This window comes from Ptychodera flava (assembly GCF_041260155.1).
Source record: "Ptychodera flava strain L36383 chromosome 23 unlocalized genomic scaffold, AS_Pfla_20210202 Scaffold_24__1_contigs__length_23054250_pilon, whole genome shotgun sequence".
Lineage (NCBI taxonomy): Eukaryota > Metazoa > Hemichordata > Enteropneusta > Ptychoderidae > Ptychodera > Ptychodera flava.
This window is the reverse complement of record NW_027248278.1, coordinates 9,612,472-9,634,070: the sequence shown is the minus strand read 5'-3', so window position 1 is coordinate 9,634,070 and position 21,599 is coordinate 9,612,472. Positions and strand designations below refer to the sequence as shown.

General features: G+C 37.2%; 1 protein-coding gene across 3 annotated transcripts in view; it reads right to left on the bottom strand.

The window, feature by feature from the left end:
• LOC139124587 (DNA topoisomerase 2-binding protein 1-A-like) overlaps nucleotides 1-21,599 on the bottom strand; it is a 41,225-nt gene extending 19,626 nt beyond the window's left edge. Inside the window, exons 1-16 of one of the 3 annotated variants that reach the window (XM_070690722.1) lie at nucleotides 21,407-21,599; nucleotides 19,272-19,353; nucleotides 18,172-18,311; nucleotides 17,024-17,156; nucleotides 16,175-16,282; nucleotides 14,988-15,061; nucleotides 12,216-12,343; nucleotides 11,030-11,095; nucleotides 7,833-7,885; nucleotides 6,856-6,991; nucleotides 6,544-6,659; nucleotides 6,041-6,204; nucleotides 5,493-5,585; nucleotides 5,050-5,225; nucleotides 3,042-3,383; nucleotides 534-664 (exon numbers count right to left, since the gene is read on the bottom strand). In XM_070690722.1, coding sequence (XP_070546823.1) covers nucleotides 549-664; nucleotides 3,042-3,383; nucleotides 5,050-5,225; nucleotides 5,493-5,585; nucleotides 6,041-6,204; nucleotides 6,544-6,659; nucleotides 6,856-6,991; nucleotides 7,833-7,885; nucleotides 11,030-11,095; nucleotides 12,216-12,343; nucleotides 14,988-15,061; nucleotides 16,175-16,282; nucleotides 17,024-17,156; nucleotides 18,172-18,311; nucleotides 19,272-19,343 — 1,917 coding nt within the window. In that variant the 5' untranslated portion in view covers nucleotides 19,344-19,353; nucleotides 21,407-21,599 and the 3' untranslated portion in view covers nucleotides 534-548. Of the gene's footprint in view, nucleotides 1-533; nucleotides 665-3,041; nucleotides 3,384-5,049; nucleotides 5,226-5,492; nucleotides 5,586-6,040; nucleotides 6,205-6,543; nucleotides 6,660-6,855; nucleotides 6,992-7,832; nucleotides 7,886-11,029; nucleotides 11,096-12,215; nucleotides 12,344-14,987; nucleotides 15,062-16,174; nucleotides 16,283-17,023; nucleotides 17,157-18,171; nucleotides 18,312-19,271; nucleotides 19,354-21,406 lie in introns of those variants that run through there. The other 2 variants (XM_070690723.1, XM_070690724.1) reach the window with 2 other exon arrangements.

Sequence of the window (21,599 nt, the reverse complement as noted above, 5' to 3'; positions counted from 1 at the left end):
ATAGGCTGGCCAATTCATTGTGAAACCGGCTTCTACATACCAATAACTAACTCTACAAAGTGGTCCTGAAACTTGCTTCAACTTCGCTTTTTCTATCACACATTATACCTTCATTAATTCACTTATTCACCTCTTCTCCACATTACTCACATTTCTGCACACATTATTGTCTCTGCTTCTTATACAAACATTACAGCCGTGAGTTTACCTTTCACCCTCCCATGCCCCACAAACACAGAACACAACAAGACATTACTTGGCACTTCTCAGCATGCAAACAACAAACTGCATTTGATCACAAGGGGGGACCGTGTCCCCACGCACAACGTCCTTCCGTAAATCAATACATAATGTATGTAATGTACCTTCATTTCGCTAAGAATCATACCGCCGTTGCCGTCTAACTCCCGTACCACCATTCATACACTCAACTTCCCTTACATATAATATCAATACTATCACTTTTTCTCGGAACATATAATTCCACTCAGACAAAATCGGGTTATTATCATCCAATGTGATTTACGTACCTCTCTTGTTGCGTGTGATCAACATAAGGTCCCAGATGTATAGCGCTGATCGCAAATGACGTCACTGTCTCTCTCATTAATATGCATAAATAAACATTTGTCCGCATTCTCCGCATAAACGACGAAAATAAAACCTGCGAGTGTTAGAAAGGCTATTTAGCGTCACACTTATTCGTATGAATTGATGACTGAAACTACAAGCTGCGACAACAGCCGCGCATACAACGACAAATTTGTCCGAATTTTCAGCTTATTTGTCCGAAAGTCACGCACGTGCGGCTATATTTAGTAACAAACCCGAAATCGCGATCAACGCTATTATACCCTCGCCCAACCTGGCAACCTCGTTCCACGCATCCTGTTTTTTGAGCTAACAGATCGTTTTTATTTATCAAATGCTGGTTGTATTGACAGACATAAAACCTTCAGCGCATCCCTACTTGCTATTCTTGACCGAGGAGTGACGTCACTGTCATCTCGCGCACGCGAGTGTGGTGAATTATCATTTGACTATGCACAGGACAGGGAACAATGCAGAAATTATGTGACAAAGAACAACTTAGTGTTTATCATTGACATAATGTTGAAACTTTGAATACTGGAGTAAAGGTTGAAAATGCACACTTCAATATTTTGTTCTTACGGCAGTGTGACGCAAAAATGACGTGCAACCCGCAAGTTCCCGATTGACCGTGGTCAAGAATTCATAACTGAATTACGTTGACCTGTGAGCGCGGTGCACTTACGCTAGTACCACTTTCCCAAGACTTGCACATTAAACTAACACGTTTGATGTCTTTTTCAAACACCATTTATTCCCCCCGCCAATGTGTTTTCCAAACGCTGTGTGCGATATTAACAGAAATGTAACCAAAAAAGGCAACTTCTAATGTTGTGTTTCTCTTTGTCAGTGATACTATACACATGTTGCCCGTTTATTGTCATAGTTAAGTTATCTTGTTATCTTCAGATACAGGGTGAATCACTGCCAGATCAAATTGTGCTTTGGCCTTGGCCATAAAATGTTTCAAATCAAACTCACACGTGACTGTAGTGAGCAATTTCCATTGGCTCATTTTGACTGAAAACTCTCACCAGACACATTACAGTTCAAACTGATTGGTACCAGTGATTTGATTTAATTGTCTTTCTCACTGGTAGCGTCACAGTTTAACAGTGACAATTATTGTTGCTGATCTATGATACTACTTCGTTCATTACAAAGCTGAAGACTCAGAACACAAAATGTACACATCACTGTTTTGGTAGGTCAGACCATGGCACCATGGTGGGTGGAGGGACAGTGGACAGTGCATTTTAGCCAAAATGTTTACCGCACAAGTTCAATTTGCTACCGCCAGTTATGCTTGTAATACTGACATGTTCCCGTTTAAATATAAAATCAAGCTTGCTGCTTTCTTTGATCGTTGGTCAAATTATTGGTGGAAAAAAACGCCAGTGATATGTTCCTTGAGGTCACTTGTAGGTATTGCCATTTTGAAGTTTAAAGTGCAGTAGGAACCGGTGACATGTTTGGCTGCCTAACATATGCCATTTATAGTCGTGTGATGGTGCTGTCAGTTATAAAGCCAATACCGAAGGGTTGTTTTAAGGGAGAGTCTCTGCCCAAAGAAACACCCTTGGGAAGTTGACAAACATAAAAACACACTAAGGGGCCGTCGATAATAAAAAGCTGACGCACGACAAACGTAATTCTTTCGTTTAGGGGGGAGGAGGGGGTCAAAGCTCATTTCGTTTTGTGTGTGTCAAAATCGCATAAGGATTTTTGTCTATTGTTTTCGAAGTGCGACTTTGCAGTGAGAACGCAATACTACCTTCGCGTTCATCGAGAACACAATGACCACAAAATACGAAGAAAAGACAAAAAAAGACATAAATATAAAATAAAACTTGTATGCTTTTTCAACGTGAAACATGTACATAAAACATTTTCCTACGTGCGACATACATTAAAATGTTCTGTGTCTTAAAACGTGATACGCGTAAAGTGGAGTTTAATAATTAATGTGCACTTCCGGTATTTTTTCATAGGCATGTGGATTGGAGAGGTGCGAGTGGGTTTGTCAGAAACGGCATCATAATATGAAATTGATTTTGCATAAGAACTTTCGTTTTGTGGGGGGAGGGAGGGGGTTTCAAGTAAAACGAAGGAATTACGTTTCTTGTGCGTCAGCTTCTATTATCGACGGCCCCTAAGAAACATCAAATTTGAACACATAAGGGAGTGTTGTTTATAAACAAAATTGTTTTTAACAAAATTCATGAAAGTATTCTCACAAAAAGAAAAATACCACATACTTGTCAGCCCTTAATGTCTTATTGAGATTGCCCCTAAAGAAATCAAAATTAGACATTTTTCAAAATTGCCATACATGAGTAGTACAATCCCTTTCCTTCATCATCTGAAAGCTCTGTGAGGGAGGACCAAGACTGCAGGTTAGTGGCTTCACATTGTTCACCACAGCCAATGATGCATGCAATGTTACCTACCTCCATGTGAAGTGATCATTTCTACAGCAGCATCCGCCTGTTCATCTGGAAACCCAATAATGATAAAAGTCTTTCCATAGAAGATTTGATTCACTTTATTATTTCCCTCAACATTTGTCTCATCTGCCTCTTCCTCCTCCTCTTCATTTTCATTTCCATCCCCAGGCTCCATGGCAACATCTACATCATTGCCAATTGGCTCAATAGCAACATCAGCATCATTGGCAGCTGGCTCCATGGTAACATCTGCATCCTCTGCTTCCATGGCAACATTATCTGCGGTGTCATCAGCATCAACTTCTTGGCTTTTGTTTTGTCCAGCACACGAGTTACCTACTTCAACTGTGAAAGATAAAAAAATAACGTATAAAACATTAGGGACCATTGACTAATTAAAGCTGACACAGGACAAACGAAATTCCTCCCTTTAGGGGATGGGGAAAGAGCTCATTTCTGTTTTGTGGATGTGAAAATCGCATGGCTTCTGAATTTTTTCCTGACCCTCTGTTTCTTCAAGCATTGAACGAAAAATATGCAAAGACAAAATGTACTTATTCAGTCCATGGATGTAAATACGTGGTCAACTCAAAGTCTCATCAGGAGAGGCACAACTTACTAGTACATAAAGCACAAAGATGGAGAGAATCAAGAAAAAGAGGAAAGATTCCAGACTTCGGTGCCACACAAGTATTTGTGGCTTTCAGCCCTCTGATGTTACCAAGTGCAATTTGCTGCAATTACACAATACTATCATCGCGTTCATCAAGAACAGAGAGACCACAAAGCACAGAGGTGTAAAAGACAGAGCTGCTGAAAAGATGCAAAGTTAAGGTAAGAATTGACAAGCTGAAGTTTTTTTGGCATAGGAAACTTACTGTGTCAAATATTCTTTTATAAAAAATATATTAAAATGTTCTGTCTCCTTAAAACATAATAAATCGTGAATTGAAGTTGAGTATTACGTAGCCGCAGTATTTTACTATGTGGACATGTACTGCAATATGGTGTCCACCGGAAGGAGGGTGTGTACATGTAAGTAAAGGTATCATGCTGACGCTGCATATTAAGAACTTTAGTTTTTAGGGGGTAGGTAGACAGTCTTAACTGAAACCAAGGAATTATGTTTGCATCAGCTTTAACTGCTGATGGCCCTCTTTATCCTTTTAGATGACTATAACATGATAATATTGCATTCTGTTGAAATGTAGTACAGATTTCAAAGTATATATCATTAAAATTCTTTCATCATCTCCTTTCTTTTTCAAACTGCCTTCCTGAATTCTGGTTTTTAACAGATGCTACAAATATCAATTATTGTTGTCCATATATCACTGAGAACAGTAGAAGTTTGTTCTTTAATAACTGCAGGGAATGTCTATTCCTTGTCAATGTTGACTGTGTCCGGGCATTTGATGCACACTTCATTTTGAACAGTTTCAATGAACCCATTGGACAATTGTAAGGAATTGTTTATGTCTTCATAACTGTCTAATTGCAAGGGCTATCAGAAGCAACATAATGCAAAAGTTTAGGCCAATGAGTATTTTCCATAGTTTGATTTGCATGCTCAAACATTGCTCATTTGAGCGCTGAAGTCAATTTTTTGTCGCCTTTACAAAATATATCCCGTCAATTTTGTCAGATTTTTGCAAAAATTTTGATCAACTGTACCCAGTGAAATGTTATGTCCATTTTATCCAAAATTATCAAAATAAATACAGAAAAATTCATAAAGATTGGTAAATGCTACACTAAAATTTTGGTGGGTAAAATTACAGCAATCAAAGGGTTAATACAAATGAATACGTTTACCGAAGAATCTGAGCACAGAATCATGCTCCTTACTGACCCTGGACAGCAGACAGTTGTTGTGCCATTGCAGGAAATGTTCTCTGCACAGCCAAGCTGACACCCCAGTCATGAATGTAAGATGTATAATAATAAAGTTCTTAAAAAATATCACAGAATATGAACAGGTGGTATTCTGTGACACCAACAATTTCAATACCTGTGGCATTCTGGGGTAGATACTGTTCCATCAGAGTTATATCTTCATCACCATCTTCCTCCTGTTCTTTATGACTAACAGCCACACCAACCCGACTTTCTCTGACACTGCTATTCCTCTGTTTGGTTTTAGCCTTTGGTACACTCTCAGTGCTTCCATGATCTTCCTCTACAATACTGTATTATGATAGAAAATACTGAGATAAATGCCAAGAAGTTTACTCATGTTGGATTCTTTATTTATTGAGTTTATTTATTTATTGTGAAAATTGTTTTGATGCACATAAGAAATGACTGATTTATCTCAGTCCTTTGCCTTGGCTTTTAGTTTACCTCATGTTGGATCTTTTGACGCAACTGTTTATCTATTGAGACCAGAAAGTTACCAAAGAGATACATACCCTGGTACGCATTTGTTTTAAAGAATATTAAAAGTGTGTGTACCTTGTTAGTGTCATATATTCATACATTTGTTCTTCCATTTTTTCGCCTGAAGTATAACTGTCAACCAGCCACTGAGCAGTTAGGAAATATGGCCTGTCAAACAAAAACGCTTTCATGTTAAAATAAAAAAATTATCATCCTTTCAATCACATTGCATTAAAACATAACTGACAAATATAAAAGCCCTGATAACAGTTTTGTCAGATGTCATGTACCGGGGTAATTGCAGAATAGCCTCTTATTTCAAGTAGAGGCAGCAAGTTTTGCTTACATGATTTTTTGATTTAAAATTTCTTCATACTGCGTGATTTATATCTATGATTTGTACTTTATTGACAAAGTTTTCCTACACCATTTACATCTTTTATTGAATTCTATGTTAGAAGAAAAATGGGCTCCTTTGGTTCTAAAATGATAGAACTTTGACAACTAAAATGTGGCGAAGAAAATATTTTGAGGAGGTAATTTGAACTTTTATGCCATGAATCAAAAGCAAGCTCTACAATGAGTTATTTCTATTATTTCCAACAATGCAATAATTTGCTTACCTTGATTCTGAATCTTGGATCATTTTGATGATGTTATCATCTTTTGTTCCCATGACAACATGACTGATGCTGTCCTTTAATTGGTTGAATCGAGAACCACCCCCTAAGTTGATGATTCTTTGCAACCTGTCAACCTCTGCCGTGGTGAAACCACACAGGAATATCTATTGTCAAAAACAGAAACTCTTCTGAATAGTCTTTCTTTCTACCTGTACGCCTGTCATCATCCTCTGTCTCTTCTCACCACCTGTATATCAATGTCAATATGTCTACTGGTCTGGTTTTTCAATCTGTCTACTGGTCTGTCTCAACTGTCTGTCCATCTGCCAGCCAATGTTTATCAAGTGGTTTGTTTGTCGATCTGTTTGTCAACTGGTCTGTCTCATCTGTCCGTTTGTCCAACAAGAAGTCTGCCAGCTGGCTAGACAGAGTTTCATCAAGTGTGAAACTTGAGGGTTCTCTATTTGTGCAATTAGTCAGATGAACAGATTTGTGTCTCTCACCTTGCATCCATCTAGGAACAAATTTTCATGAGATGGAGCCTGTAGGTCTACAGACATGATGGTATCATTGATGGCAGAAGCCATACTGATGTTACTCACATCACCAATGCTGCTCACTGTCAAAAAAAATACAACACAATGAGAAAAAAGATAATTCTACACAGTAGACATTAGCTCTGTGGTAAATTGAAGATAATTTCATTGGTTTTAACCTCAAAGTTTTCCTGTTGCTAAATGCCCTCTGCTTTGGCATAATTTTAACAGACTTGCAAATATTCAAGGCAATGTTATCTGAAGCCGTACTGCACTTACATGTTTGCTGTCTTGATTTCCTCTTTGGTGTCGATGTTGGTCTCACAAATTTCCCTTGCTCAATTCTCACATTGTCTTCCACAGCATAAAGGTTCTCATCAAGACACGCTCCCTTTTCTAGACTGTCGTAAAACCACTGATGTGAGAAAAACAAAACTTGTAATCCATTTACAATTTGTGAGCAAAACAATCTAACCATGGCAATTTTTTGGTCATGATACTGACATAAACCTTCACTACTGTTTCCTTCACACAGATCAATCCAAACTTAGTCTAATGAAAACAAATAGGTATAAGGTCAGATATTCTGACTTTCAAATGCCTATAATTCTTTTCTGCTCTACACCTTATGGGGGCTTATTAAATATTTACAACCTCTTTGAGTAGGAAATATTTTCAGCGTCTTACTTTCTTGAAAATTGAAAATTGTTTCTGCAAAGAGTTGGCACAGGGCCGGAGGCCATTTAGGATTGCAAATATCAGTAAATGATAGGTAATTTGCGTCTCTAGTTCCACACTTTGCACCATGACCCCCGATTTTTATTCTTGATTTGGTAAAAGAATAGTTGAAAGTTTCACTGAGGCAAGTTTGCGCAAAAATTATAGTCTCTCACTTTCGAGATGCATACTACATGTTTTAACCAAAGTCAGAAGATGACAGGTCTAGGTTGTAATATCTGCTCTAGCCACCTTCAGACTGACAACTATGAATTATTTGCATGTACTGGTAGGATTTCACGAATTCTATACATTACTACAATACAACTTTATGGTGTTCATGCTATAAAACACAAAATCACACTGCAAATCATGCTAAAAATACATGTACATTTAGGAAAGGGGGATTTCACAGCTGGTATACAGAGTAACAACCCAATAGTCCACAACAAACGTTATTGTAATAAAATATTCTAACAAGAACAGGGACAGAAAGAAGTTGATACTGAGATCCACTTCGTGGCAGTGTGCACACTCACCTTTGAGGTAACACAATGTATTTTACATTTTTTGGCGAATTCATACTTTTGACCTAAACATGAGAGAATATAGAAAATGGTAAAGTCATTGCAGAGTTTAGTTCAGAAGCAATGGTGATAAAGTGAGGGCAAAGAAACTCACTAGATATTCAAACACATTCCAATCACTGAAATCAAGATAGGATTTCACTGACACACCAGCAGCGACACCGACAGCATTCAATAGAACACCAGAAAAGTACCTTGGAGCACTCTTCAGTGCTTAGAGCCACTAAATTAGCAATAACCAATGTCATTTTTTTCAAAAGGAAACAAAAAAGGTAAAAAGAATAGCTACAACAGCACTATTAAGAAATGAACAAATAATGATCAAACCACTTGGCAAGGAATAAATTGTTCCTTGTTTCAAAAACTAATAGTGTACAAACATTGACAATTATAACAACATAACAACAACAAATTAAACGTCATGCTAATTACACATACAAAAATAATTACATTTACTGCAGCATATACAAATAAATTGATCCAGCCAAATGAAGACACGACATTGGCATCTTCTTCCTCTGCACACGGAGCTCTAGATTTGCTCTAACTGACCTTGCTTCAAGCATGGAGGCACAATAAGCAAGACTTGTAACTCCATGCTTTAAGCCAAAGGTCTACGAAAATCCACCAGTTCTTGTTACAACATCCATATTAAATAATTGTGTACTTAAATGGGAAAACTGAATCTGAATATAAGTTTACTTCATCATAGTAAGGGTCAAAAATGAACAGTCATCGTTGATGACACAGTCCCCACTTGTTAATGGGTATTTTGATTACGGTCCTCAGAGAGGATAGAGTCCTCTTCATTAGGTCTGTGATAAAAATACTTTTGAATGAATTCGCTTGATACATGTCTGAGTTACGGTTCAGGACATGAAAAAAATCGTAACAAAATGGTCGCACAGTGGCCATATTGGATCGCATCACAAAACAAATTGATGTGCATAGCTATGACATTGGTCGATGTCCTTGTACCAACGTTTGAATAAAATTGGTCGAAACATGCGGATATGCCTGAGGAATGCTCTGTACATGAAAACATTGTAATAAAATGGCCGCCTGGTGGCCATATGGATCGTATCACAAACAGATTGACGTGCATATGTATGACATAGGTCAATGTCCTTGTACCAAATTTGAATAAAACGGTTGAGATATGCCTGAGTTATGGCTCTGAACATGAAAAAATCGTAATAAAATGGCCGCACAGTGGCCATTTTGGATTGTATCACAAAACAGATTGCAGTGCACAGCTATGACATTTGTCAATAAGCTTGTACCAACTTTGAATAAATCGGTTGAAACATGCCTGAGTAATGGCTCTGTACATGAAAAAATCGTAATAAAATGGCCGCCTGGCGGCCATATTGGATTGTATCACAAAACAAATTGGCGTGCATATCTATGACATTGGTCAATGTCCTTGTACCAACTCTGAATAAAATCGATTGAAACATGCCTGAGTAATGGCTCTGTACATGAAAAAATCGTAATAAAATGGCCGCCTGGCGGCCATATTGGATCGTATCACAAAACAAATTGGCGTGCATATCTATGACATTGGTCAATGTCCTTGTACCAACTCTGAATAAAATCGATTGAAACATGCCTGAGCAATGGCTCTGTACATGAAAAAATCGTAATAAAATGGCCGCCTGGCGGCCATATTGGATCGTATCACAAAACAAATTGGCGTGCATATCTATGACATTGGTCAATGTCCTTGTACCAACTCTGAATAAAATCGATTGAAACATGCCTGAGTAATGGCTCTGTACATGAAAAAATCGTAATAAAATGGCCGCCTGGCGGCCATATTGGATCGTATCACAAAACAAATTGGCGTGCATATCTATGACATTGGTCAATGTCCTTGTACCAACTCTGAATAAAATCGATTGAAACATGCCTGAGTAATGGCTCTGTACATGAAAAAATCGTAATAAAATGGCCGCCTGGCGGCCATATTGGATCGTATCACAAAACAAATTGGCGTGCATATCTATGACATTGGTCAATGTCCTTGTACCAACTCTGAATAAAATCGATTGAAACATGCCTGAGTAATGGCTCTGTACATGAAAAAATCGTAATAAAATGGCCGCCTGGCGGCCATATTGGATCGTATCACAAAACAAATTGATGTGCATATCTATGACATTGGTCAATGTCCTTGTACCACCTTTGCATAAAATCTGTTGGAACATGCCTGAGTTATGGCTGTGTACATGAAAAAATCGTAATAAAATGGCCGCCTGGCGGCCATATTGGATCGTATCGCAAACAAATTGACGTGCATCTGTATGACATACTAAGTAATGCTTGTACCAAGTTTGAATAAATCGCTCCAGGCATCTCAGAGATATCTGCGTGAACGGACGGACGGACGCACGGACGGATGGACGGACAGACGGACGCACGCACGCACGGACATGACCAAACCTATAAGTCCCCCCGGACGGTGTCCGTGGGGACTGAAAACCATACTATTGAATTCATAAAGAAAGAAACAACCCAAGTACCAAACATCAAATAGCGTCCAATAACACCGAAAGTTATTGTACTCCGCGTCAAAGTTATTGGACTCTGCGTCAAAGTTATTGGACTCCGCATCCCCTGATACCGAAACTTACTTTACAACAAAACTCCATAGGTTACAGAAGTAGGGAGTATAATGATTTACTTTATTGTGATGCAGTTTAGCCTAGTATTGGTGCCAAATGAAAAAAAAACAATGCAATGTCGAACTGTCCCAGATGGCAGATAAAGAACAATCTGGGGACCAGTCCAAGACTCCAAAACATAATTTTGGACTGGTCCCAGATTGCCAAAATCCCAATCTGGGACAGTCCCTGCAAAAATGGTCTAGGACTGGTCTTCGGATCGTAAAAACAATCTAGCACTGGTCCAAAACTGCATTTTTGGTAAACTTGGAATCCAAGTTTATGGTCTCAGATTGGCCTTTAGGGACTTTACATACCTGCAGTTGAGGGTTGTGCAAAGCTAAAGGATACATAAATACTGGTGTTGCACTTTTCATTCTCTTTGTAATACCATAATACTGATAAATAATACTATTATATTCCATGACTGGGTGTCTGGGTGTCATATGTTGTGAGTTCGAATCTGATGGAAAATCTACTTACCTTTGGGCTTGTCGACCACAAGATGAGTACATTGATTTTGTCTGAGTTCACCGGAGTATGTTCCACCTACAATACAAGGAATCAGAAATTTTTAAAATTCACTCTGAAGTAATTATTACTGTGGTATTAACTCACTGGACATGCGCATATGCCATGGAGGAGTCTTCCTACCTCAATGCATGATGCACATCCCACAATGCATCGGTGTAGAGCTCAGTAACACCTAATGGCTGCAGTTCTGCAGAATGCCCTAGAATATTGCTTTTAAATAAACATGATATGAATTCAGTACTTTGATCTGCTTGTCATGTACTTAAATAGAACACACATCGGCAATTTAATGAAGATACATATTACAGCAGTGTTTTTAGCTCATGTGTTCACACACGTGAACTTAGGTCGCAGTGATGTCTGTGTGTCTGAGTGTGTGTCTGTCTATTGGCCCGATATCTCAAAAACAGCTTATCAGATCATAATCAAGTCTGGTACATAGATTCAGTTAGCAAATGGCTAGAACTGATTAGTTTTTGGTGTGTGTTGCTTGTATACTTTTTGCTAATTTGCATAATTAATGATTTTAGAAAAAAAAACGATATACATTGAGAACGGCTGGACACAACTTGATTACATTTCCTACCAATGTTGATCACACCAGGATATGTCAGCCGTGAAAGGTATAAAGGGATAACATGAAAGATAATTGCTAGTTTGCATATTTAATGGTAATGCCGATGGAGCTTGACTACAGCAAAGCCTTGGGGGCACAAGGATATTCGTGCTGCACAGACTTTCTGAAACAATTTATTAATGGTTATGCTGCCTCTGCTGTCGCCCTGTTCTTGATGTCATATCTCATGAAAAATTAATAGCAAGCAAAGTCATGCAGACGAGGACAGATCAGTCCTACTATGGCTTGAGGATAGGAGAAACCAGAAGGGAGCCTTTCATGATTGAGTTCAGTCTGACAGGGATTTGCGAGGAGGGGCATTGAAGATGGGGAATTTACACAATTGATTTCATCCCAGTTTGGGTACAGAAAAGCGGTCTGGGAATTGGAAAGATTAATTTCAGTCCAACTTTGGTTAAGAAGAGAGAATTAATGGCAGATTTGTAACATTAAATTCAGTTACAATAGGGTTCTAAGGGAATGGATTGAGAATAGGTATGCATGAATTGAGAGTCCTACCGTGTTCTTGAGTCAAGAGACTGACATCTCGTCGTTTATCACTCTCCAAACCAGTCACACATATCACACAGCCTTTGAATATCGGACACTGATAGGCAGCAAACTCCTCATCTGTGGCATGGATGTATCTGAAGGGACAACACATATACTCATTGGTTTGTGACATGCATGATGTACTGTAGTTATACACGATGAAGTAAACCTTATAGAGTTGAAAGTCCATGCAACTTCCAAGAATTTGCAAACATACACTCATCACAGGCTCGAAAATTTTTTAAAAATTCACTTGCCATAGGGCAAGTGAATCTTCAATTTCACTTGTCCGGAAGAAAAATTCACTTGCCCTGTATTTCAGATGATTTAAGGAGTAAATAATGTGTATGGTTTTATTCATGTCATTTAAAGAAACAGTAGCTGTAACTTACTTATAAATTTGTTCCTTATTCTGTGTATCAAAAATAATATCTAATATAACGTATACATGCACAGTGTTTTGGCCAGCTTTTGCTAGCATGGGGACACAGTGACCCATAGTAGGTCTTAATGGGGACAAATTAAATTTTTGGGGGACATGTAATGTATTCCAATAAGACAACACCGGTACATTGTCATTGTGTGTCATCATGACCTGGTAGCTTGTGTTAAGTAGGCAAGTCAGGTAGGTGCACCAAGGGTAAGTATATAATAGGCCACCGGTGTTATGTCAATTGTGCCCATGTGAAACTTTCAGTATCATTTAGTTTACTGCTACCACGGGTATGTGCATAAACTGCAGGGTTCCCCTCAGTCACCAAAATGATTAGCCAACTCATTAACCAAATCAAAAATCTTGTAGCCACTTTGAGCAACTTTTAAACAGTTTATGATCTCAAGTGTAGCAACAGCTTTCTCGGCATTCAGGAGTTCCTAATTTTACAAATCAAGATATTGTTCATGATAGTTTTTACATTAAAGAAATATTTGTTTAGTTTTTATTACATTAATTATCTGTGTTTTTTATGACATTGAAGGGATTGAAATACTTTTTCATTCTAGTGGTAAACTTTTGCCACAAGAAATAATTAGGTGGCAATTCTAAAAATCAGGTAGCAATGTGAAGTGTACCTTACCATAGATACAAAATATTTCTGCAGCATTCAGTCAGTATTCACAGTATGACAACTTATCATACATATACACTACAAGCTCCTTATGTGGTTTTGTTAGCCACACAAATACAAATTTTCCATGCAGAAGAAAGCATTCGGTAGCATAGTGACAGTGTAGATACAAGTATTATGGTGTTGTGTCATAGTTGTGATCAAGCAGGCTCAATAGCATCTTCAGCATGAGTATTTTTCTTGAGACAAAAAGGGTCAGGTCAAAATCCTTTAAAACAAGACACAATATTGATATTGCTCAATTCATTTCCCAATGTTTTAAGAGTAATAATAGTTTTAATGATAATGATAACATTGCAGCCCAGGAACATTTTCATTTGATATTTTGATATCATCAAGAAATGTCTGGTGATGTTCACTATTACATCATTAACTGGAGGAATCTGCAGAAATATTAATGTGATAATTTGAAATGGATATGCTTACTGCAACTACTGTTGACAATTTCCCTTTGCCATAACTGTTAATAAAATTTAATTGAAAACTGACAGTCAAGCTGAATGCCATTAAATTGGAAAGCACCAAGAAATTACCTTTTATCATAAGATTGTACCTATTGGACCTTCTAGGTGGTTTCTTTTGAACCATAATTGTGTACTTAAGGGTCTCATTATGACATCACATAAGATGACCCAGATTTGACCTTTCAGAAAACCTCAAGTTTTTCTCCTTTTCCCTTGTATTATGACTCTGTTTGTGAAAGTTTCCTTTGAAATAATGGTTTTTACTATCAAACTGAGTAATTGCAGGCCAAATTTTGATTCAAGCAAAGTAGGTAAAACTTGGACTAAAATAACGACCGGTAAGCGGGACACAGATCACGGAGGCAATGCCAAGGGTCAGTGTATTCATGGTCGCCCATGATGTATTGTAGCACGGTCCATTCATGAGAGACTGAGAGGGACCGTTATTGCAGTATTGAACAGCAACAATGTTTGCTTCACGTACCAGGGAATTTGTAACTTTGTAGAAAGGAGAGTAAAGTGTTTCAATACATTGTAACTTTGTAGGAAGGAGGGTAAATTGTTTCAACACCTTACAACATTTTATTGTAAGCTGTAGTTATCTGTTGAGGAGGCATCGTGCTGACATGATTTCATGAGAAGAAAAAAACATAAGAGCCTGCAAAAACGTCAATATTTGCCATTTTGTAGCCAAGCAGAACAGAGCTATTTTATTGCCGGCCATATCGAAAGCGGTACACTCAAAGAACCAGAGAGTGTCAGCGCGTACGTACAGTGGCCCCATTGAAATTCACTTGTCCGTCGGGCTGGGAGAATGTTGTTTTCACTTGCCCGGACTCAAATATTCATTGTCACGGGCGTCGGGCGGACGAGAATTTTCCGAGCCCCTGATTCAAAGTACAAGGCTTGGAAATGTCAGAAACAATAAGTGTGGAAATATCAGTACAAAGTGCTGTACACGTCCACCTTTTCAGAACTGAGTTATGTTATAGCTTGGTATCTGATTGGTCAAGGAAATCTTGTTTGATTTTCATTTCTGTGGCAGTATATCGAGTTATCTAGGGATTGAAAATTCAAATTTTATGATACATATGTAACGCGTCATTGTTGAACATCATTATGATATTCTAAGCATAATTATGTTTTACCTGTTTTTGCTGTGGTTCCAGCATTGAATTACCCACTCTGGCAGCATCACTGGTTTACCGAGACTCACTGCAACCTTTACATGGAGTAGAAAAGACAAATTTTTGCTGTATTTTACTTTTTAACCGCTTTACCACACTGGTTTGGCTGCAACCAATTTTTATCGGTTGTGATTGTGTACCTTTTCACTAAAAAATCTAGGGTCAACAGGTTAAAATAGCTTTTGAAAGCCAAAAGAACTTCTTTTACGAAGTTCGTCATTCAAGTAGTTGGTAAAATTTTTGTTCAGATCATTCAACAATGAATTTAAAATCGAATTTAAAATTTATGGTTTAATTCTATCTTTTACCAAACAATTCTATGAAAACATATTTTGTGCTCACTTGCTTGTTATCTCCACAAAAAAAAGATTTTCAAGTTGTGGACAAGAACATGAATGTCTCATTACATCACAAAATGCATTCATCACATAGGAACACATTTTGGATGCAATTACACCATATGAATCATGCCGTCTTGTAAATGCTATAGACACACTGAGACAAACACAATTCTTGCTCAAATCCTTGTACTTCTTTTTGAATACAATGCATGTATGCGGTACATGAGTATTCATATTATACTATGCCCTTGCATATTATACATGAATACTCATATAAAGTATGCTTGTGCAGCAATGTTCCATTGATATTGACATTGATACTGACAAGTTGAACTATTTGGGCAATTTAGTTTTCACCACAAAGGCTCACACTCAAAACAATATGCTACTCACAGGAACCATACACAAAGATTTAAGAAAAGTTTTATCCAGTATGTTCTTTAAAATTATCAAATTCAGGTTTTCTTTTGAACTGTACTCTCTTTTTAGCTTTTTACTCAGCAAAGTCTTTATGAGTATTTTTTACATCTTGTGAATTTTTAACTTTAAGAATTCAATCTGTTTGTACATGTACTTGGCATGGAATTTGGTAGCAAAAGTTTGATAAACAATAAATAAAATAAATAAATAAATAAATGAAAACATAAATTATTTGTGTACACCCGTTGTTGCATGCTTCATAAAATGATGTGCTTCATTCCATGAAACAACAACAGGCACTGCCTTTCAAAGTAAATATCATCGGGCAACTGTACCTATAGAGGTCACTATTCCCATGGGGCAAAGAGACAAGTTGATTGAACTTACATGGTACTTTTTTGAGCCGACTTCTCCTGCCACTAGATGTGTGACATTCTCAGTGAAATCTCGTGAGATGATTCCTCCCATCCATTCCACTAAATGATGAATTTCTTGCTGTAAAGGAGAGAAAAACAGATGACCTTTGAAACAAATTCTAACACTATTATTTTGTATTTTTGTACACTGTTACTCTGTACTTTTATAACTTTCATCCACTGATAATTGCATTTTTATCAACTGTGATTGTTTTCCTGGTTTGGAGAATCTGTCAACTATCAGCTCATTATTTGTCAAAAAAAGATACACTATTCTAGAGAACAAGAGCATTCATGAAAGTTTTGACATTATCAGGATATCCACCGGGATTTATGAAGGCAATATTATGAGGTAGAATGAGCCTAGAACACAGATATTTGGACTCTCAAACTCTGACAATATTTATTCTGGTCTACCACTTGTGGGGTGTTCATTTAAAGCTTATTGAGTAGGTAAAATTTTCACCGGCTTTTTATTTTGTCATTTATGCCACAATATTTTGTTGATGTCGTTTAAAATATGAAAGATCGTAATTTTTTAACAAAATTATAACACTGAGATTTGCTCTACCTTCAATCTTTTTCTGGTACTCACCATTCAAGGCACAATAACTAAAGAGTGGTAGAACACCAACTTCTCTAGAGAAATGCTGACTCCGCATACCTGCTTGCCACTGTTTCTTGATCCGTTGAATGACTAACGTACACAAGTTTGACGGTATATGAACAGACACTCTCTGTGATAATGTGATGAAATGTACTATGGCTCAGTGCGATCCCAGTATTCTGCACTTTGCTTCACATATTTAGACAAACTTACCCTTTGTGACTTGGCTATGCTTGTACAACTGATGACCACATCTTTCATAGCAATGTTGTACACAGGATGCTCTGATCTCGGAATGGCCAGACTAAGTCTCATGCAATTCAAGACACACTGGGGACCAACAATCCTGCCAGGAGAAAATGACAAAGTCTTAAATAAACAACATCAGGTCTTGCGCTGGATATTTTAGTTTTTTGAATACGCTGCATACAGAGGATGTGTGCCTGCTTGTCATGTACACACAATTTTTTTGCTTTCACCAAGCCCCAACAGTCGACTGGAAATCTGAACTGATCTGTGGCAAACTTAAAACCTAGAAGGAAGAGCTCCCTGTATCATGTCAGTATGGAACAGAACAACGTTTTACAGAATCACTTATCTGAGTGCTCACTCTCCATTTTCTTGAATTTTTTTGACTTCCAGAAAAGAATTTAAGTCACTAAGGAGCAAATTAACATAATGAAGATTGATAAAAACAATTACTCTATGCAAGAACAGCAGGGTCACATCTTGTGTCAATGCAGTAAGGTCATAATTTGCATAAAGTGAATCAAAATTATGAATGTGTCTTTGTTTACATGCTACAGCACAAACATGATAAATATATAATTGCATGTACAACTTATTTCTATCGATGCTGACATACTCTACTGTACATCACTTCGAAATTGAAAGTTTTTGTTCAACTTAGCAAAAACTGTGAATGAGAAATCAGGGAGACGTTGCAACATATATCTATGTTACAGCCACAGTCCTTAGAACATTGTGTTTTTCAGTTCTTTTTATGGTAGAATCCACCCAGGGCTAGGGACAGCACTTTTTCAATTTTTATTTGGCCATCACTTGGGAGGACTCATTTTGAAGCTTATGGAGTGCATCAGGTTTCCCTGCTCTGTGAATGTTGGGAATTTCATTTTTCCCAACAGAGATAATACAGAGATGGACGTCATTTTGAATTTCAGATATCTGTAAATATTTGGTAATTTGCTTCTCTTGTACCAAAATTTGCACGGTGACCCCGTAATGTATATATGTACACTATAAAATCATATCTTATGGCAGAGTATTTAACTACCTGGCACAAGAATCATAAATGTACTTTCTGCATTTTTCCCCAAAGAAAATTCTTGCAATATCTTTACCTGCATTGAAGTTTCAGCAAGTGTTCAAAAGCTGGGCCTTCAAAGGGATCACACACATAGAGGTATGCATCTTTTTCTTTTTGTTGCAAGATATCTGTTTCAGCCACCAGCTTGCATGGTAGGTTGGCACGCTGCACAGCCTGTGAGAGGATCATAAATACATTTGTGTACATGAGTGTGTAACTTGAATGTCTGAAAAGGATGCATTATTAAAACTGACACCAAAATTTCACGAAAGCATTAAAAAATCAGTCCCATTTCCCTGCCTTTGCAGTGTTTTTGTTAAAGACGGTACCTACAGGTAAGTAAATTTTATCCAAATCGCCAATTATATTACATGTACATGTACCTTGACTTACTGTTTAAATGCATATCTGCATGTACAATCATAAACAGTACAACTATGAGGGATGACAGAAATGGTACAACAGGTCCCATACCTTATACCACAGGGTTCCAAAAACTTAGTAAAAAATACTGCTTTAGATCACAACATCCCATTACATGTAAAAACACAAGCTTCACCATAAAATGGTGACATACACGATTTTCTTCTTTCATCTTAGTTTGGGTAAGAGTGACAATCTTTTTATCATTGCTAGTTTACAGTCGGCTCAAACTCATTAAACTTTAATTGCCATTCCTGCTGAAATATGATCAATTTCAATTTGATAATGGTGTACAATCCCAAAATGCTCAACTTAACAATCTGAGTACAAGAAATTTTGAAATATCAAACCAAAAGCATAAGTAATTGATGTTTTTATTTTGAATAAGTAACAAATTTTAGATAAGTATATAAAATCAGGTGTTCAACACGATACAACCTTGCCAACCACACAATTGAAAAGAATGTAATCCCAATGTCCAATGAAGTTATGAACATATGAATAAAGACTTGTTGCTTGTTGAAGCATGACAACATAGTACATGTAAGTACAATGTTGAGATGCATTTTTGTTGTCACAATACATTTTTAATTTTCCTATAATCTGAACAGATTAATCATGATATACCAAGGTGTATAGAAAAAAGAAGATATGGATGAAATTTACACTTCAACGTGTTACTAGTAATTCATAAGGTTGATTTTTACTTACTGTAAATGCCTTCTTAATCTGGCTATCTTTGCCTTTTGATAGATTCACAAATACAACCAGTATATTTGACATAGCTGCATTTCTGTAAGACAAAAATAATAAGCTTAAGGTAGAACGGCGGCCATTTTGAATTTCAAATATCGAGAAATCGCAAGTTATTTGTCTCTCTAGTGCCAAAGTTTGCACGGTGACCCCTGATTTTTATTCTTGCTTCGGTAAGAGAATGGTTGAAAGTTTCACTGAGGAAAGTTTGAGCAAAAGTTTAAGTCTTTCACTTTCGAGGTGCATATTACCTTAATATTTTGATGTCATGTCCCCCCCTCCCCCCCCCCCCCCGTATTGTTGTTCTGTTTGTAAAATACATTTCCTGTGTTCTATTCAAAATATGATGTTGAAAGCCCCACTCACACTTGTCAACACAGTCTGTTGTGTACAATGTATACATGTATCTAATGACCAACATTAGATGTATTGACAATTACATTTTTTTCTCAACTAGAATTCATTTATGAAGTACAACAATAATACTTGATATTGTACACAGTGCATTGCATTTGTTAGGAAGATACATTGCATTCGAAATATAAGAAATATTTGCTTCTTTTCCTGAATGAAACTGATGGAAATGTGTACTTTTGAAACTTCTCATGAGAAGTTTCTGAAAGTACATGCTTTGAGGTCTGCATAATACAAAATTTTCAGCCAAGGCCCAGAATAAGTAAGGTTAACTGCAATGCTTTTTACCCTGTACAAACGGAGATCACTCATTGAACTGAATCAAATTTCTTCAGTTCACAGAAGAGCTTGGTCCATATTTTGAAAATTCTGACAGCATCGTTTTGATAATCATGCTCTTCTTATTTCCCACTTTGAATAATCAGAAGATCAAGCACTCTTCAACAGAGGAGATACAAATTCTGTAACTTTGTCATTCAACAAATATTTTGGACAACCATACATAATACTTTCAATGAAACTTAGGAAATTAGTTACATCTGTGTTGGCAAAAGAAAGAGTATTAATTTTTTTAATGTTCATGACAAAGGAAATTTGTTGCTCTGACAGGTGGTATGATAAGACATAAGATACCTCAGTTGCTTGTAACTTTACCTTCAAAAGTGTGAAATTTTCCAGCACCTACACGCGTTGCTTTCTTATTCAATATTCTCTTGATTTTTAAACATAATCAATAATTTTGGAGCATAATTTTAACAAATAATCTTAAAATTAAATTCTACGTTTCACATTGTTTGGAAATTAATAAAATTGAAAATGCCTTTAGCAAACAATGTCTGAGCGCACAAAATCAAAGAGCATTGTGGGTAACCTCAGTCTGTGCAGGGGCAAGGAAGTAACACATGTACATAAAAATGTCAATTGAAGTATAGATCTAGTAGTTTTTTCCCACTGCAGGCAGCAGCTCAAAACATGAAGATCGATGCTAGACACTCATTTCAGATAATTAAGCACCTCCGCACATATTTTTTTTTTACTTTCATCTCAGTGAAGTGGCATCAAATTATATTTCCGCTTTCAGGTATATCAGTAAATCATCTTTTAATCCCTAGGTGGCTGACAATTTTATCCCAGAATCCTCCATCACACCTAACCCAGAAATCAAATGGTGCATAATAGCATGACTGCGTGACTATAGTGTAAAGTAAACACAACCAGCCCCTGACATGATACAGTGATATTAACGGAGCAAAGCACATGTATAAAAACACACTCTACTACCCAAGTAGAGAGGAGCCCTATGACAATTTGAGATAGACTTCCGAACACTGAATGCAGGTGCACGTCGCCTGGGGGGCAAATCATCGAGTACAATTGCGATGTTCCGATTTTGTGCGAACCTGATCATTAACACTCTACTTCACACAAAAATACAGGCATGAATGGGTTAATTGCTAAAACGGGCGTTCGTACAGACGCGAGTCATATGATTTAAACACACGAGATGCAACAGGCCTTGGGCATGGGACTGAGTGAGTATGGGTTGTTGAACCATGGACCTTACGTCCATGGTTGAAGTTAGATTACATGTAGTGACACTAGTGTCACTGTCACGAGTGATGCAGTGTAGGATTCAATCGGTACGACCACAAACAACAAAGTCATAAATTGTCACTAACCTTGAAAAAATATTCTTGATAGCGTGATTGCTTCAAATCTAATCTTTACAATGACCTGTTTCTATCACTCATTTGACGGAAAACACAAAAATATATCAACATTTCCAAAAAGTGTCTCTTGAGACAAATTATTCAGTTTCGAAAACGTACTCTTCTGCCGCCATGACAGGTCAAGTTAGACCCTTTAGCAAGG